Source organism: Callorhinus ursinus, unplaced genomic scaffold, assembly GCF_003265705.2.
Source record: "Callorhinus ursinus isolate GAN/ISIS: 27379988/994484 unplaced genomic scaffold, GSC_fseal_2.0 scaffold19, whole genome shotgun sequence".
Classification (NCBI taxonomy): Eukaryota; Metazoa; Chordata; class Mammalia; order Carnivora; family Otariidae; genus Callorhinus; species Callorhinus ursinus.
Genome location: NW_027397081.1, coordinates 10,770,860 through 10,788,298, shown reverse-complemented (window position 1 = coordinate 10,788,298; position 17,439 = coordinate 10,770,860). Strand labels below are relative to the sequence as shown.

At 43.0% G+C, this 17,439-nt stretch overlaps 1 protein-coding gene across 10 annotated transcripts in view; it reads left to right on the top strand.

Annotated features, from left to right (window-relative positions):
• Positions 1–17,439, top strand: part of USP28 (ubiquitin specific peptidase 28) — a 60,731-nt gene extending 43,292 nt beyond the window's left edge. For 7 of the 10 annotated variants that reach the window (XM_025893779.2, XM_025893778.2, XM_025893777.2 and 4 more), the window contains 14 exons: positions 2,071–2,250; positions 3,412–3,632; positions 4,507–4,577; positions 5,966–6,194; positions 8,429–8,623; positions 9,220–9,359; positions 9,516–9,701; positions 10,741–10,836; positions 11,549–11,727; positions 11,847–11,925; positions 12,735–12,814; positions 13,349–13,472; positions 14,897–15,092; positions 16,195–17,439. In XM_025893779.2, the coding sequence (XP_025749564.1) occupies positions 2,071–2,250; positions 3,412–3,632; positions 4,507–4,577; positions 5,966–6,194; positions 8,429–8,623; positions 9,220–9,359; positions 9,516–9,701; positions 10,741–10,836; positions 11,549–11,727; positions 11,847–11,925; positions 12,735–12,814; positions 13,349–13,472; positions 14,897–15,092; positions 16,195–16,370 (2,152 nt within the window). In that variant the 3' untranslated portion in view covers positions 16,371–17,439. The remainder of the gene's footprint in view (positions 1–2,070; positions 2,251–3,411; positions 3,633–4,506; positions 4,578–5,965; positions 6,195–8,428; positions 8,624–9,219; positions 9,360–9,515; positions 9,702–10,740; positions 10,837–11,548; positions 11,728–11,846; positions 11,926–12,734; positions 12,815–13,348; positions 13,473–14,896; positions 15,093–16,194) is intronic. The other 3 variants (XM_025893781.2, XM_025893780.2, XM_073903768.1) reach the window with 2 other exon arrangements.

Below are 17,439 nucleotides of genomic sequence, written 5' to 3'. Positions count from 1 at the left end.
AATATATAGGAACTGTGAGTGAATACCAGTAGGTAGTAGAACTGAGATGTGAACGGGTAAGTTTTGTGATTTGTTTTACACTCTTTCGTATTTGAATTTTCTTACCAGCACGTGCATTACTTTCATCATTAAACAAAAAGTTCACCCTTTCTTCTCTCAGATACCTCGATATAATATTAAAAATGAGATTTCTTGCATATAGTATAGACATCTTTTTTTTTTTTAAGATTTTATTTATTTATTTGACAGAGAGAGACACAGCGAGAGAGGGAACACAAGCAGGGGGAGTGGGAGAGGGAGAAGCAGGCTTCCCGCGGAGCAGGGAGCCCGATGCGGGGCTCGATCCCAGGACCCTGGGATCATGACCTGAGCTGAAGGCAGATGCTCAACAACTGAGCCACCCAGGCGCCCCTGTAGACATATTTTTTGAAACTACTTTTGCTCAGATTCTACTAACCGAATACAGGTGCTGCCTTGTATGAAGTGGTGGGTCTAAAGGAATTAATTCAGTTAGAACAGGACAATGATTATGTCAGAAAATCGAAGATAAGTTTCTTAGAGGAAATTTTTTCCTGAAGTTTTGTTATCAGTATCATATATTAAAGTGTTAAAGTGCTGGTTGTAAATTTAAGATCCAGTGACACATTGTATCTGTGCTGCATTTCTAGTGAGAAAATGTTTCCTTTGGTCCATGCCAGTCATGTGTAAATTAGTTCTTTCAGCAAACACTATGTGCTTCTGAAGACCTATTAGCCATGTCTGTGGTATAGACCCGAGGTTCAGGTCCTGTCCTGTAGAAGTTCAGCGGGGGAGGGGGGAGTTGGGGGGGTGGGAAGGATGTGGAGGAAGACTTGATGGGGAAACTAGATCTTGAAAGGTAGGTAGAGTTTAGTTAGATAAGCCGATAGTAGCTGAAGTAAAGACAAGAAAATACATCTAAGGAAGAGTATGGTTTCCTAAGCTTCCTCTAAGTTGACATGTTTGACATCCTTTTCAGTGAGAGCCGCCACTCTCCACGGCTGATTGCTAATTCTGCTTCTTCAAATTAGTGAGGATAAAGTGTCTTTGCTACCTACCATCTAACGTGTGGTTGACTTTGAACTGCATATTTCCCACTGATATTCTCATTTCATAATGTCCTTTTTGATATGGACACAATTTTCTTTCTTCCTAGTTCTATACGTGTTTCTTTCTTTCCAAGTGCCTCTCTATCCCTTTGTAAATGGAACCCCATAATTATAGGGTTCACCTGTACCAGCCAGTCAACCAGTACTATTTATTTATTTATTTTTCACCATTCAAAATTTATTTCGTATTTTGGTTGGTAAACCAGTACTATTTAAATGCTGTCCCCTGTAGTGAATTACAGAGTTCATTAAAGTTCATATTTATATTGAGTCTCACATGTGCTGGTAAAGGCAGAATATTGGATAGTATTAAAATAATTTGTTAATTATTTTGGTTATATATTGATATTTATTATTTACTAATCCCAAAGAAATCTTCAATAATTTATGTCTGGCCTATGCTGTTGAATGAGTGCATGAATAATAGGGTACTGAGTACCCTACAGAAGAAAGATTTGCCAGTTTTCTTCAACCCTGACCTTTATTAACACCTATTTTTCATTTCCAGCTTTCTCTCATTGTTCTTAATTTCCAAGTAGGGGTCTTCAGGGTAGTAAAGAATAAACCCTTGGGTACCAGTACACCAGCATGATTTTCAGATTTGAGTATTGCTAATATATCTGTTTTCCTTTAAGAAATAGAATTTACTTTTCTCACCAGAGCCTCGATGTGATACGATATCAAGAGAAAGCGTAACAGACATGATTTCAATTAGGAGCCCATTTGAAATGTTTTCTGCCAGGTGTAAACACATAGACTTACCAGTTTTTACTTTTGTAGAGAATTCTCACCTTATGGATTGTTTGAGTGACACATCGAATACTGCATAGCCTTTAGGCATAAGCCTTTCTGTGGACTCTACAGGGTCACAGATGTTTTGTCAACAAGCCACAAAGTACTAGACAGACTTGGCCAGTAGAGCACCGTTGTCTTTGCCTCTTAGGTACGTGAAGTATGGCTCAGGCCCAGCTCGGTTTCCACTCCCGGACATGCTGAAATACGTTATTGAATTTGCTAGTACAAAAACTGTCTCAGAAAGCTCCACGTCTCAACGCGATGCGCGCATGACATTGCCACTTTCTTCAGCACACTGCCCAGTTTCTGACCTGGCATCCAAGGAAAGGTAATGAAAACAAATGTTTAAAATAGTACACGTTGTGGGGCGGGGCACCTGCCTGGCTCATTGGGTGGAGCATGCCGCTCCTGATCTCAAGGTTCAAGCCCCGTGTTGGGTGGGGAGATTACTTAAAAATAAAATCTTAGGGGAAAAAAAAAGGTAGTACATGTTGGGATTTTTTGTGTAATTTGAACTGTGCACCATCTTCCCACCTGATAAAGACTCACCCCATTAGAGAGCAAGGGCTACAACTTCTTGGTCTTAAAGGGAAAGGTTTGCCCCCACATGGGTGGGAGTGTTCCCGATTCCCACCAGGGCACTCCCTTGTCTTGCCCACAGGCCCCTTATTTCAGGGGCCTTTTGAACGATCTGCAGTGGTGTTCATGCCCCACCAAGTCTACCTTGTTTTGAACTAGCTATAAGCTAGCTGCCACTCAATCCCTGATGTTCCACAACCTCTCACTCTCACACTTGCCGAGAAGGATGCTCAACCAAGTCAACCTCAGGGAAAGATTTATTCATGAGTAGACTATTAAAACATGTTCAAGAACTGCTAGACATTGAAGAGGACAGTAGAGAGGGGCTTACTTGAGAAGGAACGGGAGGCCAAGTCACATGAGCCCTCATATTCTCTTCGCTCAGATCAGATTTGCTGTGTGTGTCCTGGCTAATACAATCACTAGAACCCATTGGGGGAAAAGTCTGTGCTTCATATTTGTTGCTTCTGTATATTTTATTCAGTCATCTGCATCGTGGAAACTCTGTAGTAGTTCCTTGATTCTTCCAGGCCAGTCTTCTCTTCTTTGAACTCTTCCTTCATGTCCCGTCTTAAAAGAAGTGGTTAGAGTATGAATCATAGACTCAGACAGATCTGGGTTTAAGTCCCTTAATTTACTAGCTGGGCGAGCTTGGGTAAGTTGTTTAACTTACCTAAACCTTAGGTTTGTAATTGGTGAACTAGGGATGATAATAGTATCTGCCTCAGAAGCAACTAAATGAGATGATGCATATAAAGACACGGTTTGGCTCAGTGCCTTTATAGAGTAAATATTCACTAAATTATAGCAACACTTTAACATATAGCAGTTAGCATTACAGAGCACATTAATTGAGGCCAAGGCATATTTTGGAAATTATCATGTGAATGCGATTTTTATCTTTCTTCAGTACAAGTAAAGAAAGCTCTTCTCAGGATGTTGAAGGTGCCGTTTCTTCTCCTGAAGATTCCCCACCCAAATCTGAGGCGATGAATAAGCCGCTTGCGTCTTCCCGGTCTTCAGTGGAAATGCCTGCACAGCCAGCTCCTCGAACCGTCACAGACGAGGAGATAAACTCTGTCAAGGCCTGTCTTCGGAGGTGGAGGAGTGAGGCCGAACAAGATATACAAGGTTGGCTCTTTTGAAGCTTGTTGGACGACGACTCTTTCCCCTCCACCGGAAGCCAGGCGTAGGTGATGGAGAGGCGCGCCTCAGGCGCACGGGAATGGGGACCGCCTTTGTCGTTTTAGTTCCTCCCATCGCACAACTGCCGAAAGATCCCTCCTAGAAACCCTCCTCAAAATTCCTGGGAACTCTCGGGACACTAGATGCTCGCAGTTACCTTCTGCTGGGATTTTTCTGCATCTGCTGGTATCTGTTCCCGTAGCTTATGTGAACTCTGGCTTTAGTTGACCCAGACTTAAAATTTAGCTCTCGTAGATTTCCGCTCTTTTGAGTCTTGTCGTCTTGTCTGTATGAAGCAGGTTTTCCTGAAGTCTAAGGAGGCAGAGAGTGTTGGAGCAATGCACACAGTGTAAAAGGGAGTTACTCAGCCTTCTGTTTCTAAAGGTCCTTTGGCCTCATTGTCATGTTGCTCGGACTTTCTCTCCTTGCCTTCCTTTCTCCTTTTATCTAGGGAGCCAAATAAATAAATAAAACAATCAGATCAGTCAAATCACATTAGTCAGATCAAATCAAATCCTCAAATCCAGATTCCTCCCAAGTTCTTATCACAGAAATTTTGCCCTGCCTTTTGCTCTGCCTTCTCCTCTCAGGTCCTGTCTCAGGGATATCCATTTTACACCCAAAGTGACCCATGAAGGTCTTCATAACCTAAAGCACTAGCTGCCTTGAAAGCCTCCACTCCTTTATGGTTCAAAGAGTAAAAGTGAAATCGTCAGAACCCAGAGAAACAGTGCTTTTTGCTTGGCTGAAGCACCCTGTGTGGCGTGGAATGACATCATTTTAACTAAGTTTTGTTTTTGTGTTTTTTTTTTTTTAACAGATTTAAAGAATTGTATTGCAAGCACCACCCAGACTATTGAGCAGATGTATTGTGACCCTCTCCTTCGTCAGGTAGAATGGATATTGATGGGAAAGTAGTCAAGGCATGTCCTCATGTGCTAATGTAATGTAGATCAAAAAGAAAATTTGATGGTTTTCTTTGAGACTGAATGGGAACCTCCCTGAGTTATAAGAATAAACTTAGAACAGAAATAGGTATTTTTTCTGTTTATTTTTAGGCCAAAACAAGGAATATATCTTCTACTAACAATAAAATTTAAAACATAATTTGTTTTGATTCTGCCACATGGTATTTTTTCATACAGTAGAAAGATTTGCCGTCCAGTATTAAAAATTTCCCATCAAGTGGTCCTTTAAGTCATGTGGTGGGGGAAACCCCCACCAGGGACTGATTACCCACCCTTTCCAAAGTATCATCATCCTTGGTGATGCTTTGCTTTAGCAGCGTGCTTTCAAGCTTTATTTCCCTGAAAACTGCAGAAGGGAATGTGGTCAGGGCAGAAGTTCTTGCTGTCCGCATAAATTTTTGTTGGGAATAACATCGTGGGCACGGAGAGGGGAGGAAGCCGCGGTCAGGGGCACAAGCGCCCAGTGGCTTCTGTGTGCACGGCTAGCAGAGGAGAGTCCCGTCTGCTGCCAGGTCTCATGGAAATCTGGGTTTTCTTCTTCGGCTCTTCTGTATTATTTCAGAAATGTCCCCACCAGAAAAACCTATCAAGGTAGTGGTCGAATGCAGGTTTAACTTGATTCGCTGACCAGTTTTCCTTCTTATCCTCAGTACCTACTTAACACCTAAAGCATTGCTCTGTTTTCTCCATATTGAAAAAACAAATGCTTTTCAAACGCTGAAACAAACAAGTATGGAGTTAAAAGGGTCCTCACCCCAGATAGGTGGATGGGTCACCGGGCAGAAGAAATGTAGGGACCATATGACTGATTCGTGATGAAATGTGCTAACTTGAAATTTGGTACCAGATAAAATCTGGTAAGAGATTCTTTAAATGGTACAAGAGAGCCGCTAAACTTGCTGTAGGTCCCAAATGCAGTACACGTTTCTCAACAGGAGTGGTGAAGGTGATTTCTATTTTTCCATAAACCGAGTTTGGAATTGGCGGGAGGGATAAATAGGTCTGTGTTACCTTTGACTTTAGATTTGTGATTTTAGGAGGTTAAAGAGTCATCGAAGAAGCCATCTTGTTCAGATGTGTGGTCTTAAAGATTCAGGAATTGAAACATAATTGGTAGATTCCAAGACGGTGTTTTTATTAGTTTGTATTGAATTGTCAAGATGTTAGACTGTTAACCCTATATCAAGCACATGTATATAGTCAGTTTTCTTATGTCTGATAGTTGGCCATAAGTTTGGATTTTAATAGCCTAAAATTTAGTCTCCTTTACTTTGCTTCATCTGCCTCAGGAATATGTCTTCTGCTCTGCAGGTGCCTTATCGCTTGCATGCTGTTCTTGTTCATGAAGGGCAAGCAAACGCTGGACACTACTGGGCCTATATCTATAATCAACCCCGACAAGTCTGGCTCAAGTACAATGACATCTCTGTTACTGAATCTTCCTGGGAAGAACTTGAAAGAGATTCTTATGGGGGCCTGAGAAATGTTAGTGCTTACTGTCTGATGTACATTAACGACCAGCTACCGCACTTCAATGCAGGTAAAAATAGCCTAGTGAAGCCAGAGATGGGGAAAATCTCTACTGCTCACAGAAAGGAATGCTCTTTTAGCTTTGAAAAAAAATTTAGAATTTATTATAAAATAATATTTCATTTTAAAAATACAGTATAAAAGAGAATTTAAAAAAAAATAAGTTTCCTTTCCTGCTCCCATCCTGGAGCTTGGCATTATTCTTGGCAGTATTCATTCTTAGGTTTCTTAGGGAGTATTCAGGAATTATTCTGGGCAGATGCTAAATTTTATTTATCAGTATCTATCCCTGCCCCATTTTTTTCCTCCAGATGGGCTATTTTTCCATTCTATCCTGCATTTTTTCATCACTCATGTGTATTAATGATCTCTGTAGTTTTTTTTTTTTTTAAGATTTTATTTATTTATTTGATAGAGACACAGCGAGAGAGGGAACACAAGCAGGGGTAGTGGGAGAGGGAGAAGCAGGCTTCCCGCCAAGCAGGGAGCCCGATGTGGGCCTTGATCCCGGGACCCTGGGATCGTGACCTGAGCCAAAGGCAGATGCTTAATGACTGAGCCACCCAGGCGCCCCAGTGATCTCTATAGTTTTATAAACAGAACCAACTCATTCATTTTAACAACTGCATCATAATCCCATTGCATGGAATATGTATATAATTTATTAAACCAGCCTCCCATTGATAGACTTTTATGTTGTCTCTAGTTTTTTTTTTTAGTGACATCCTTGTGCATGTTTTTGTACCCTTTGAGAATAGCTGAATTTTACAAGTGGCTTTGCCTGAACAATTTCATCCTTCTCATAATACTACTAATTCTGAGAGCAATCATCATTATCATTTATATTGGATCTTTACTCCTTACTACAGGCTTTCAAACTTTATTTCTCTAATAACTTATAACTCTAAAAGACAGGGTAGGAATTGTTATTCCCTACGTGTGCCGGCCGAGGTACTCCACTCCATACAGCCAGGGAATAAATGGCAAACCCAGGAGTCAGACCCAGTTCTGACTCCAAATTCTATGTTGTCGTCCATTTACATCATTCTCTCTCTCTTCGTTTCGCACTTTCTGGGAGAGGTCTTATGACCAGCACTTCACATCTAAGATTGTGGAAGGCTTTTTCTTTTCCTATTCGAACTGTACTGGGCTGAATAAGTAAGGAAACACAGATGGCATTTTGTCCAAGCAGTGCGTTGTCTTTCTGACCCCCTGGTGTGGCCGGGGGATGGGGGTAGGCAGAGTGATCACTTAGCAGTAACCGACCCTCCTAGTTGCATCTCTGCAGCACCTGAGCGAGGACAGCTGCCCGTGGACGCTGTACAAACGGCCGGACCATTGCTGGTAGGGTATAGGGAGCCTTGTTAGTATGCATGTGCTTCATTTTCATCCTGCAGAAACAGATAAATGGAAACTGTCATTTGCTTAATGAAAAGACTAATTAAAGGCACCCAGGAAATTGATATGTTGTTCTACTGTAGGCTTCTTTTTCTGATTTGGTCCCAGGCTTAGAAATGAAATTTAGGGGCACCTGGGTGGCTCAGTTGGAAGATCATGCAACTCTTGATGTCGGGGTCGTGAGTTCGAGCCCCACGTTTGGTGTAGCGATAACTTAAAAATAAAATCTTAAAGAACATGAGATTTCATATGTCCTTGATATCCTTGTCATTTTTCATCCGGGCCTTTTATTATCCCCCAGGTATTATTTACCATCTAACTGTTGTATCACATTGCTTTCTGATCGCACTCACTGGTATGGAACTTGAGGCGGTATAAATGTCTTGGAATTCATCTCCAACCATCTTGAGATGGATATTCTTATCAGTAACAGTTGTAGGGTTTACATTGATAAAACTTCAACTTGGAATTTCCATTGGATCTAATGATTTTCTGGATTTCCAAATGTTTGGTCAGTTCTTGCTATTTTGCCAGTGATTGGCCTCTATTCCAAATCCCTGCTTTCTGTTAATCATTCGTTTGTTCGTTCGTTCATTCATTCATTCATTCAACAGATATTCCATGTGTGCCTACCTGCTAATCTGCCAGGCACTGTTAGTGGTGTGTTATGACTGTTGGCTTTACATTGTCATTACTTCTGATGGGTTATGTATGTATGTATTTTTCACATGGAGTAAGAGAAAGGACAGAGTGTCTTTTATTTCCTTCTTTCTAGAAAGGACCTTCTGATTCCTTGTGACCTTTTGCTGGATGGTGCTGCATTTTAACTCTTTGTTCTTGTCTCAGAGGTAGCCCCAAGCGAATCAGATCAGATGTTAGGAGAAGTGGATGCCCTGTCTGTTGAACTGAAGCATTACATTCAGGAAGATAACTGGAGGTTTGAGCAGGAAGTCGAGGAGTGGGAAGAAGAGCAGTCTTGCAAAATCCCTCAAATGGAATCCTCCACCAGCTCAGCATCCCAGGATTTCTCTCCATCCCCAGGTACCCCAGGATGGGGCACACCAGTGCACCTACGGTCTGGTAGCCTCCATTCTGCCCTCCCTCAGCCAGCTGTGGCGCCTCAGCTCAGTGAGGGGTGCCACAGTCTGCATGATGTGTAGTTCAGGTGTAGCTGGTGTTGCACCACCTGACGGAATAGCTTGTAGCTTTAGGATGTCTTTTCTGATGAGCAGAAGCGGTATCAGCAAGACCAGCTCCCTGTACTTTCCATCTGTTAGTTTTCACGGTTTCCCAGGTTGTAGGAGAAGCTATGATAGGATGAGTAAGTAGACTCAAGACAACTATTCTCCAAAGACAATCTTCCTAAAGAAGGCCGTTTGTAGGAAGTCTTCACTGACGTAAAGAAATTGGACAAAGCGGGAGCACATTAAACTTTCCGGAACCATCAGTGGGTTCCTCCTGAAGCGGACGTTTCTTCGAGTCACTCATTTCTAGGGGACGTTTGCATAGATTCTGTTTTAAAAGTTTGTTAGAAGCATTGTAGATGAGACTTTGTGTCTGTCTTGCTTGCCTTCGACAGCGTGTTCTAGACGTTGTTTATCATCATACGCTAATCCCTTTGTACCATTCCTTACCAGAGCCTTCAGCATCCGCCTCGCACGGGGTCCGCTGCTTGGCATCGGAGCACGCTGTGATTGTCAAGGAGCAGACGGCACAGGCCATCGCGAACAGCGCACACGCCTACGAGAGGAGCGGCGTGGAGGCGGCGCTGAGCGAGGTGATAGGGCCCAGGAAGCCCGCACGCAGGAGGGGCGGGCTCGCAGCAGTGACCGCCGGTTCCTCACCTTTCTGTGATTCTGTGTCTCTGCTGCATTTAACTGGTCCCTCTTTCTCCTGTTTTTTCTCACTCTTTCTCTCTGTTCTGCTGCCACAGCTTAAGGAAGCTGAACCCAGGAAGCCCATGCCCCCGGAAACAAACCTTGCAGAGCATTCAGAGCAGGCCCCGCAGGCGAAGGACGCAGAGTCTGCCGCCCCGCCTAGTTCTGAGGCCTCTGAAGTGGAGATTCCCAGTGTGGGAAGGATTCTGGTTAGATCTGACGCAGGTGGATATGATGAGGAGGTACACACATGAGTGCAGGGTGCAGCTGTCTGTCCCCGGTCTTCTCTTCCCTTCTCACGTGACCCCATATACTTGTTGAGGGTGTCTGGCAGTAGTTACTATTGGAACAAATAAGGAACAAGAAGGCCTATCTGGTTTTGACCTTAGTCACCATTTTGTCAGAGATCGCCTCGTTCCCACCGTATGCTGCCCCCGGTGTCTGTCTACCCAGGCGGATACTGCTGGGGGCACCTCAGAGGCTGGGTGGCTCAGAAAGGTAGCACTTAGTTCCTCTCTTGGTATTATGAGCAACAACAACCAAGTGCCTTTTAAATAAGGAGCCTTTGTCTTTGGTAATATTAGTCCATTGTTTTCCCTCCAAATCTAAAATTTTCAGCTGTCTGGTGAGCAAAACAAATGTGAATTGAAGTTGTTTTTAATTCTTAAGCTTTTGGAAGAAGCTGTGGGATCCCAAGTTACTTATGGTCAGTCCCCCTTACAGTTGGCACCGCACATCACAGTCACGAATCCTGTCTCTCAGGGTTCTGTTTCTTGCTGTGGGATATTTTTGTTTCCAAATCACTGAACGGTTTTGATTTTATAAAATGATATTTGTATACCGCCTAATTTCCAGACTGTTTTAAATGTACTGGTCATTTTAGTAAAACTTTAGAAAACTTGTGTCCTGGGATACACAGCCAAATTACAGAACTCCATTGGAATTCTCACCGTGGACACTTCCCCTGGGAGAGCTATCATTTAACTTGATTCTTTAGCAGTGCCGTTTGTAAATATTCTCAGATGTCCCTCTTTATTTATCTGCTAAATTAGAGTATGTAGGAACAGCTCTTCTTGGGCGAGGTTTGGCCAGGGTGCGCAGGCTCAGGGCTGTGGGTGTGCGTGGGGTCAGGTGTGTGAATCTGAGCTGGCAGCAGATGCCGGCCATGGGCACACGGCCACTCTTCCCTTCAGCAGCCCACTCACCTTCCTTCCGTTCAGTCTTCTTTTGAACTTTTCTTCTCTCCTTTTTCTGTCTGTGTTTTGTGCCTTCTTGTGGTAGGTGATGCTGAGCCCCGCCATGCAAGGGGTCATCCTGGCCATAGCTAAAGCCCGTCAGACCTTTGACCGAGATGGGTCTGAAGCAGGGCTGATTAAGGTATCTGTTTTTAAAAATCTAATCCTTATACCACAGGTATCATAGTAATGGGGACATAATTTTATTAGATGGTAAAAAAAAAAAGGTTGAAGAATGTTTCTCCTTAAAGTAACACCTAAAACTCTGTTTCCATTCAAACTGACGGGCAGGACAGGCCCTCCCACGATACTGACAGCACCTCCCCTCGGCGCTAACACAGCACTGGCGAGCTGTGCCGAACTATGTTAGGCCTGGCCTGGAGGGCTGGCTGTTGTCCTTAGGAAATATCTATTAATAAAGCTGGGAAGGAGACATTGCCTTTATAGTTTGGGAGCCACCATACAAGAAAGTAGGTCATGCTTTTTAAGCTACCTGAATAAAATTTAAGGTACTTGCATAAATTGCAAGTACCTTAAATTTTATGTGCATTTTAAATTGCAGGTCCTTGGGACTCAAGGATACTAATTAAAACTAAATATTTGTTTTTCTTAGAGCCTTATGAGAAAAACGTGTTTCTCACAAGGGCAGTGCATCTTTGGCGCCACAGGAGTTCTGGTCCCTTACGAAATGCAAACAACTTAGGGATTCCGTGGTTTCCTCTGTAATTCCCCAATACGAGTTTCTTAGAAGCCTCCTTGGAGTTACGAGAACCTCTCTAGCCCGTAGGCATCAGGTTCTGTGAGCAGAATCCCCCAGCGCGCCCTGTTCCAACTATCAGTTTTGTCCTTACTAGGCATTCCATGAAGAATACTCCAGGCTCTACCAGCTTGCCAAAGAGACGCCCACTTCTCACAGCGACCCTCGGCTCCAGCACGTGCTAGTCTACTTTTTCCAAAATGAAGCGCCCAAAAGAGTAGTAGAACGGACCCTCCTGGAACAGTTTGCAGATAAAAATCTTAGCTATGATGAAAGGTAAGACAGGAATGCTCAGGCGCATCACCCGCTGCTTCTGGGTCGGGCCGAGGGGCCTCCCCTGATGGGAAAGTGGTTCCCTGAACCTCGCGCTGCTTTCTGACCCTTGTCCCACACAGATCCATCAGCATCATGAAGGTGGCTCAAGCTAAACTGAAGGAGATTGGTCCAGATGACATGAATATGGAAGAGTACAAGGTGAAGTCTTTTCTTTAAGTCTACAAAACAAAAACATTAATTCTTAAGGCCAAACTTAACAGTTTTGCGTTATCACAGACTGACCTCCCCCTGCCCCACCCCCCAAATAAATAATTGGGTGAGAAGAGATAAATGATCTTTTCTGACCCTCAGAATAACCAGTTTCTTTGTTTCATTCTTCTGTTAGAATAAATGAACACTTTATTTCCTTTTAATACCTACTTTGGCCTTGTACCTAGGCAATCAAATTCTTGATTCATGGTTTTGGTTTGTTTGAAAATAATATTGTTTTCAAATAATTCTGTATTTGAAATGAAATCTCTGTGCATTAAAATGCATATTTAACTACAGATTTCCAAAAAAAGCATTGTGTTAGTAGTAACACAGTGCTCCGTGACACCCGGGTATGCCCACAGCACCTGCCGAGCTGAGTGCTGTTCTGGGTGATCAGAACAGCCTTGTCCTTCCATGTTTCCTGCACGTGCATGGTTTTGTGAGACCTTGACAGTCATCTGTTTAAACCAGAGCTGCATGACTTTGACAGGGGTGTTGGAAATTAAGATGATATGTTCTAAAGCTCACGTGAAATAAATATTTCTGTCCCTCAGTGGAAGTAACAGGTCACTGAAAATTAAGGTCAGGAGTGGACTTTGATTGTAAATGGTGAATACGTCATTATTGAAAAGCTTTTGTGTTTGTGGTTTTTGTGCTCGATAAGCATTTGTATGGAGTGTGCAACTGACCGCAGTGGGAAGTATAGAAATAGTTTATGGTGACCATAATCGCTAATGGCATTCATTCCTTTTCAGAAGTGGCACGAAGATTATAGTTTGTTTCGAAAGGTGTCTGTGTATCTCCTCACAGGCCTGGAACTCTACCAAAAAGGAAAGTATGTGGGCCTTTTCTGTCTCTTGGATTATTGGTCAGGGCATTGTTAACTCCTGATGCCCAGCTGGGGATACTGAGAACCGCAGCCGTTCACCTCCCCCCCGCCCCGTCCCCACGCACCAGGGCGCCTCTGCATTTCCCACTGTTTCATGAAGCATCACACGTGGTATTTCATCCTTCATGTAGTGATAGATATGGTGATAAAGACATGTAACGGCCAGATTTTCCTTGTGATAAGTGAAGAGGAACCCAGAAATGAATTTTAGTGTTGTGATGGACCTTAGTAAACACGCAGTCACCTTCTTTGGGTTAGGGTTGAGGAAAACGGAAGCGCAGGGAAGTTTCATGATTCGCTTTGGGTTCCTTGACCAGTTTGCAAAGGAGCTGAGAGTGGCCTCCGTCCTTGGCCCTCAGGCTTTTCCCAGCACACCACGCTGCTTCTGTCCTCAGGACCTTTCAATAATTGCAGCCTTGCAGACGTTTGTACCAGGGGACAGAGAGGTCAAAGCCCTCAATTGATCTACCATTTTCTCAGGTACCAAGAGGCACTCTCCTACCTGGTCTATGCTTACCAGAGCAATGCCGCTCTGCTGATGAAGGGGCCCCGCCGCGGGGTGAAGGAATCGGTCATCGCTTTGTACCGAAGAAAATGCCTTCTGGTGTGTACTGTTTGTAGAACCTTATGATTTGTATTAGTTTATTGTCTTCACCTCTGTTCCTTGAAGGCCACAAAGAAATAGAGCTTAAAAAAACAGAATAATCTTCAATAGGTTTTAAGATTTTTCTAAACTCTTAAGAGTAGTTGTACATTGAAACAAATGATTTTAAGTTACTTAAATGAGTATCATTCTTCTTCGACCCCTGACAGAAGTTAGGATGAAAATCAATTGCCCCTTTTCCTTTGTGTGTACTTGCATATCTCTCCTGGGTCGTGAGTTCCTTGAGCACAGACTCTTCTTCTTCCACTGTTTTCTCTGCCTGGAACCTCGTGAGCATGCAACAGCTATGTGTTGAAGGAATGCAGTGTTTTTTCTGTGCTCTGTGCAGTGTTCCCTGCTAAGCTAGTAGATGAGAATTTTGGCAACTCCGGAGAGACTCCAGTGTTTTTTTTTTTCTTTTTTTGAATGGTATAAACCATAAGTATTGGTCCTGCTGTTTTGTTAATATCACTGTCGTACAACACGGAAGGTCTAGCCTGGCCTCTTTTGCATTTGGCAGTCACGGGTGTGACAGACCCCTATCCCCTCAGCCTGGCTGAGGTATACAGGTGCTTGTCCTTCAGAAAACTGCAGAGAGCTGGCTTGCCCTCAGACGGTGAGCCTCCCAGCAGGATTGCCCGTCCTGGGAAGAATCCAGCCAGGATTTCTGCCACTGCCTTTGCTAATACCAAATGGAGGAGGTTAAATCATGACATACTCGTCTCAAGAGCTTCATTTTCTGATGTATCCCTTGATTTCTGTATCAGTTACAGGGTGTGGCAGGGCATTTTGAAGCTGAAAAGAGGGCCTTGTAGATTTGATGGATCTGAATTTTATTATGCTTTAAATCACCAAGTGCAGATTACATTCTGAATGTCCTGCTCATCTTCCACCGGTCAGTGGTAATGGTGATTTATGGCTCTTCCCATCACTGGCTCGCAACCCCCTGTGTGTGTGAGAGTCACTTGGGAGCTTTCACACTGAGGCGACACCTCCCCAGACTGTCAGACCAGAGGCTCTGGGGAGGGGCCTGGGCATCAGCGTGTCTTCTGCGGGTGATTCCGATGATCAGTGGAGATTGAGAGCCATTGAATAAGCCTTTCTGTAGAAGCAAGTGGTAGGCAAGACCTTGACTTGTAAGTTTAGGGAAGTGGGTCACAGACTTTGCTGCATTAGAATCACCTTGGGAGCTTTTGCAAAAATCCCAGTGCCCCGGTCACCTGCATACCAATCAAATCAGCATGTCTCAGGTGAGGCATCAGTAGTTTGTAAAGATTCCCAGGCAACATGGGAAATTTGGGGAACCACTTGTTTAGGCTCTTCTAAAATAGGTATTTATCTTTTTCAGACTGTTTTTTACCCCCCGCTCTGCTTTTTACCTGTAGGAGCTGAATGCCAAAGCAGCTTCTCTCTTTGAAACAAACGATGACCACTCTGTAAGCGAGGGCATTAATGTGATGAATGAGTTGATCATTCCCTGCATTCACCTTATCATTAATAATGACATCTCCAAGGATGACTTACATGCCATCGAGATCATGAGAAACCATTGGTGCTCTTACCTTGGGCAGGATATCGCTGGTATGTTGTTGTTGGCACTTTGCAATACCTACGGCTCTTCATACTTTAGAAGTCACAGTGTTTTCACTGTATAGCACTGGTCATCAAACCTTTTTAAAGGCTTATTGAAGCATGTGAGTGAGTGGATCTGCTCTACTGAAAGGATAGGATCCTGGACCTCTGTCCCCCTCAGCCTCCCCTTACCTCCTCTCTGGCTGCTGAAGCACCTGCAGAGAGCCTGCAAGCCCTGTTTGACAAAATTACTCCTCTCCGGGAATGTCAGACTTGTCTTACCTTTTCATCTGTCAAAATCTGAACTCTGTAGCTTAGAAATCAAAATCTGTTTATGATGTTTGATGACCTAGTGGTGCCATAACTAAATTTTCCCATGACTTGAAGTTGCAAGACAGAACACCTCTTATTAACTGTGATGCCCTCACAATTCATAAAATGGTAAATAGAATTGCCTAGCTTATCCAAAGGATTTTGGAGAGGGAACCTAAAACTAGTCATTTTTAGGTGAATTCTGGTAGCCTTAGAAAGTCGGTGTATGTTCTAATATGAAGCCTCTTTGTTAGTTTCTCACTGATGTAAAGATATTGTATTGACTTGTTAAAGTATTCATGTTTATAATATTTACTGGAAAATTCTATACTTAATAGTTACAAATTTCCTTTTAATGTCTTCAGTTTTCCTTTAGACTACATGTGATACATAGCTTCACTTATAATGCCATGCGTACACACTTGTATGTTTTGATCATAGAAAGGAAATAGCGCCATTATATTTATGGCATAGAGTATCTTAACCACTTTCTCAAGTTTTAAATGGATGATAGATTAGAAGGCCTGTCAGTGAAATGAATATTTAATGTTATCCTGCCACACATCACGTGGTTTAAAGCAGTGACCTAACGTTTTGGTATATTTGGCAAGGAGTCTTTGCTCCTGATTTGGGCCGAAGGAATCATCATTTGTTGTTAGCGGGTCAGCCCAATGCTTTGACCTTTGAAGTTGGGGAACAGCGGCTCTATGGAAGGCCTTCCCATTACAGTTGCAGACTTAACTGGTTTTTACTCAGAACTGTTTAGCTGTATATGTAACCATCCATTTTCCCTCCACAGAAAATCTACAGCTGTGCTTAGGAGAGTTTCTACCCAGGCTTCTGGATCCTTCTGCAGAAATCATTGTCCTGAAGGAGCCTCCGACCATTCGGCCCAATTCTCCCTATGACCTTTGTAGCCGATTTGCAGCTGTCATGGAGTCAATTCAGGGGGTTTCAACTGTGACAGTGAAATAAGCCCCCACATGGTCAAGGCCCAGTTTGGTCTGCGGCTACCTGCCTGTTGTACAGAAGTCTGTTGTCACAGTGTTTCCCCTGGGGGAAGGGATTAGGTGGGAAGTAAGATTCAGATCCGGACCCCAACCATGCTAAAGAAGGATTGAAAATAAAATTGCACTTTTTAGGTACAGAATCAGAAAAGCAATTTCACTAAAAAAGACAAGAACCGTTGTATATTAAGGTATTGAATTATGTCAGAAGACCTGAAATGCCTCTTGTACCTGCAGGAGTGCTTGGGCTTTGGTAGGCCTCTTACTGCTTTTAAAATTATCCTTCAGGCATAAATATTTTTGACAGTGGAATAGAAGGGTAATCCATCAGAACCTGAACCAGATGAACAGCTACTAGTTATTTTATCAAATACAGGTGACATTTAAAAGTTCTTAACTGCAAGAGATGAGAAATCTAAACCTCTGCCGGTCTCTTGACAGGAGATGACAATGGGTTACTGATGAACTGCCGCCCTTTTACATGTGGGTAGAAATGTAAGGGCACGTGGCAGCAAGATGCTGCAAAGTCAAAAGAAAGCTGCCTTTCCTCTCTTCTCTCTCTCTCTCTCTCTCATTTTATATTTTTAAATAAACCAGAAAACCTCACACTCAGTCCCGAGTGAAAGAAAGCAAAGCATTAAGGACCGCAGACGGAACAGCATTGTGAAACGTGATCGAGACAGGATAGCGTTGTGAGAGTTGTTCACCATTTCAGTAAAACCTTCTAGCTTCTGAAAATTGTCAACAACAGATGTCTAAGGCTGCTGCTGGCCCAAAAGAACATTTGGATGCCCTTCCCCCTTTTTTTTTGCTTTGGAAAGAGAAGGGCTGTGGCTTTTGTAAAAAGAAAAAAAATCTATATATATGTATATGTAGAGAGAGAAATATCCCCTGTTGACCATTTTTAAAAGGCTCCAGATTGGATATTGTGTTTTAACCAAATTTTAACATGAATGAGGGAATAGTGGGCGGGAAGAACACTTGATATAACTATGCAGATTTTATAAATGTGCAATAAAAATATTTGTTGTACCTTT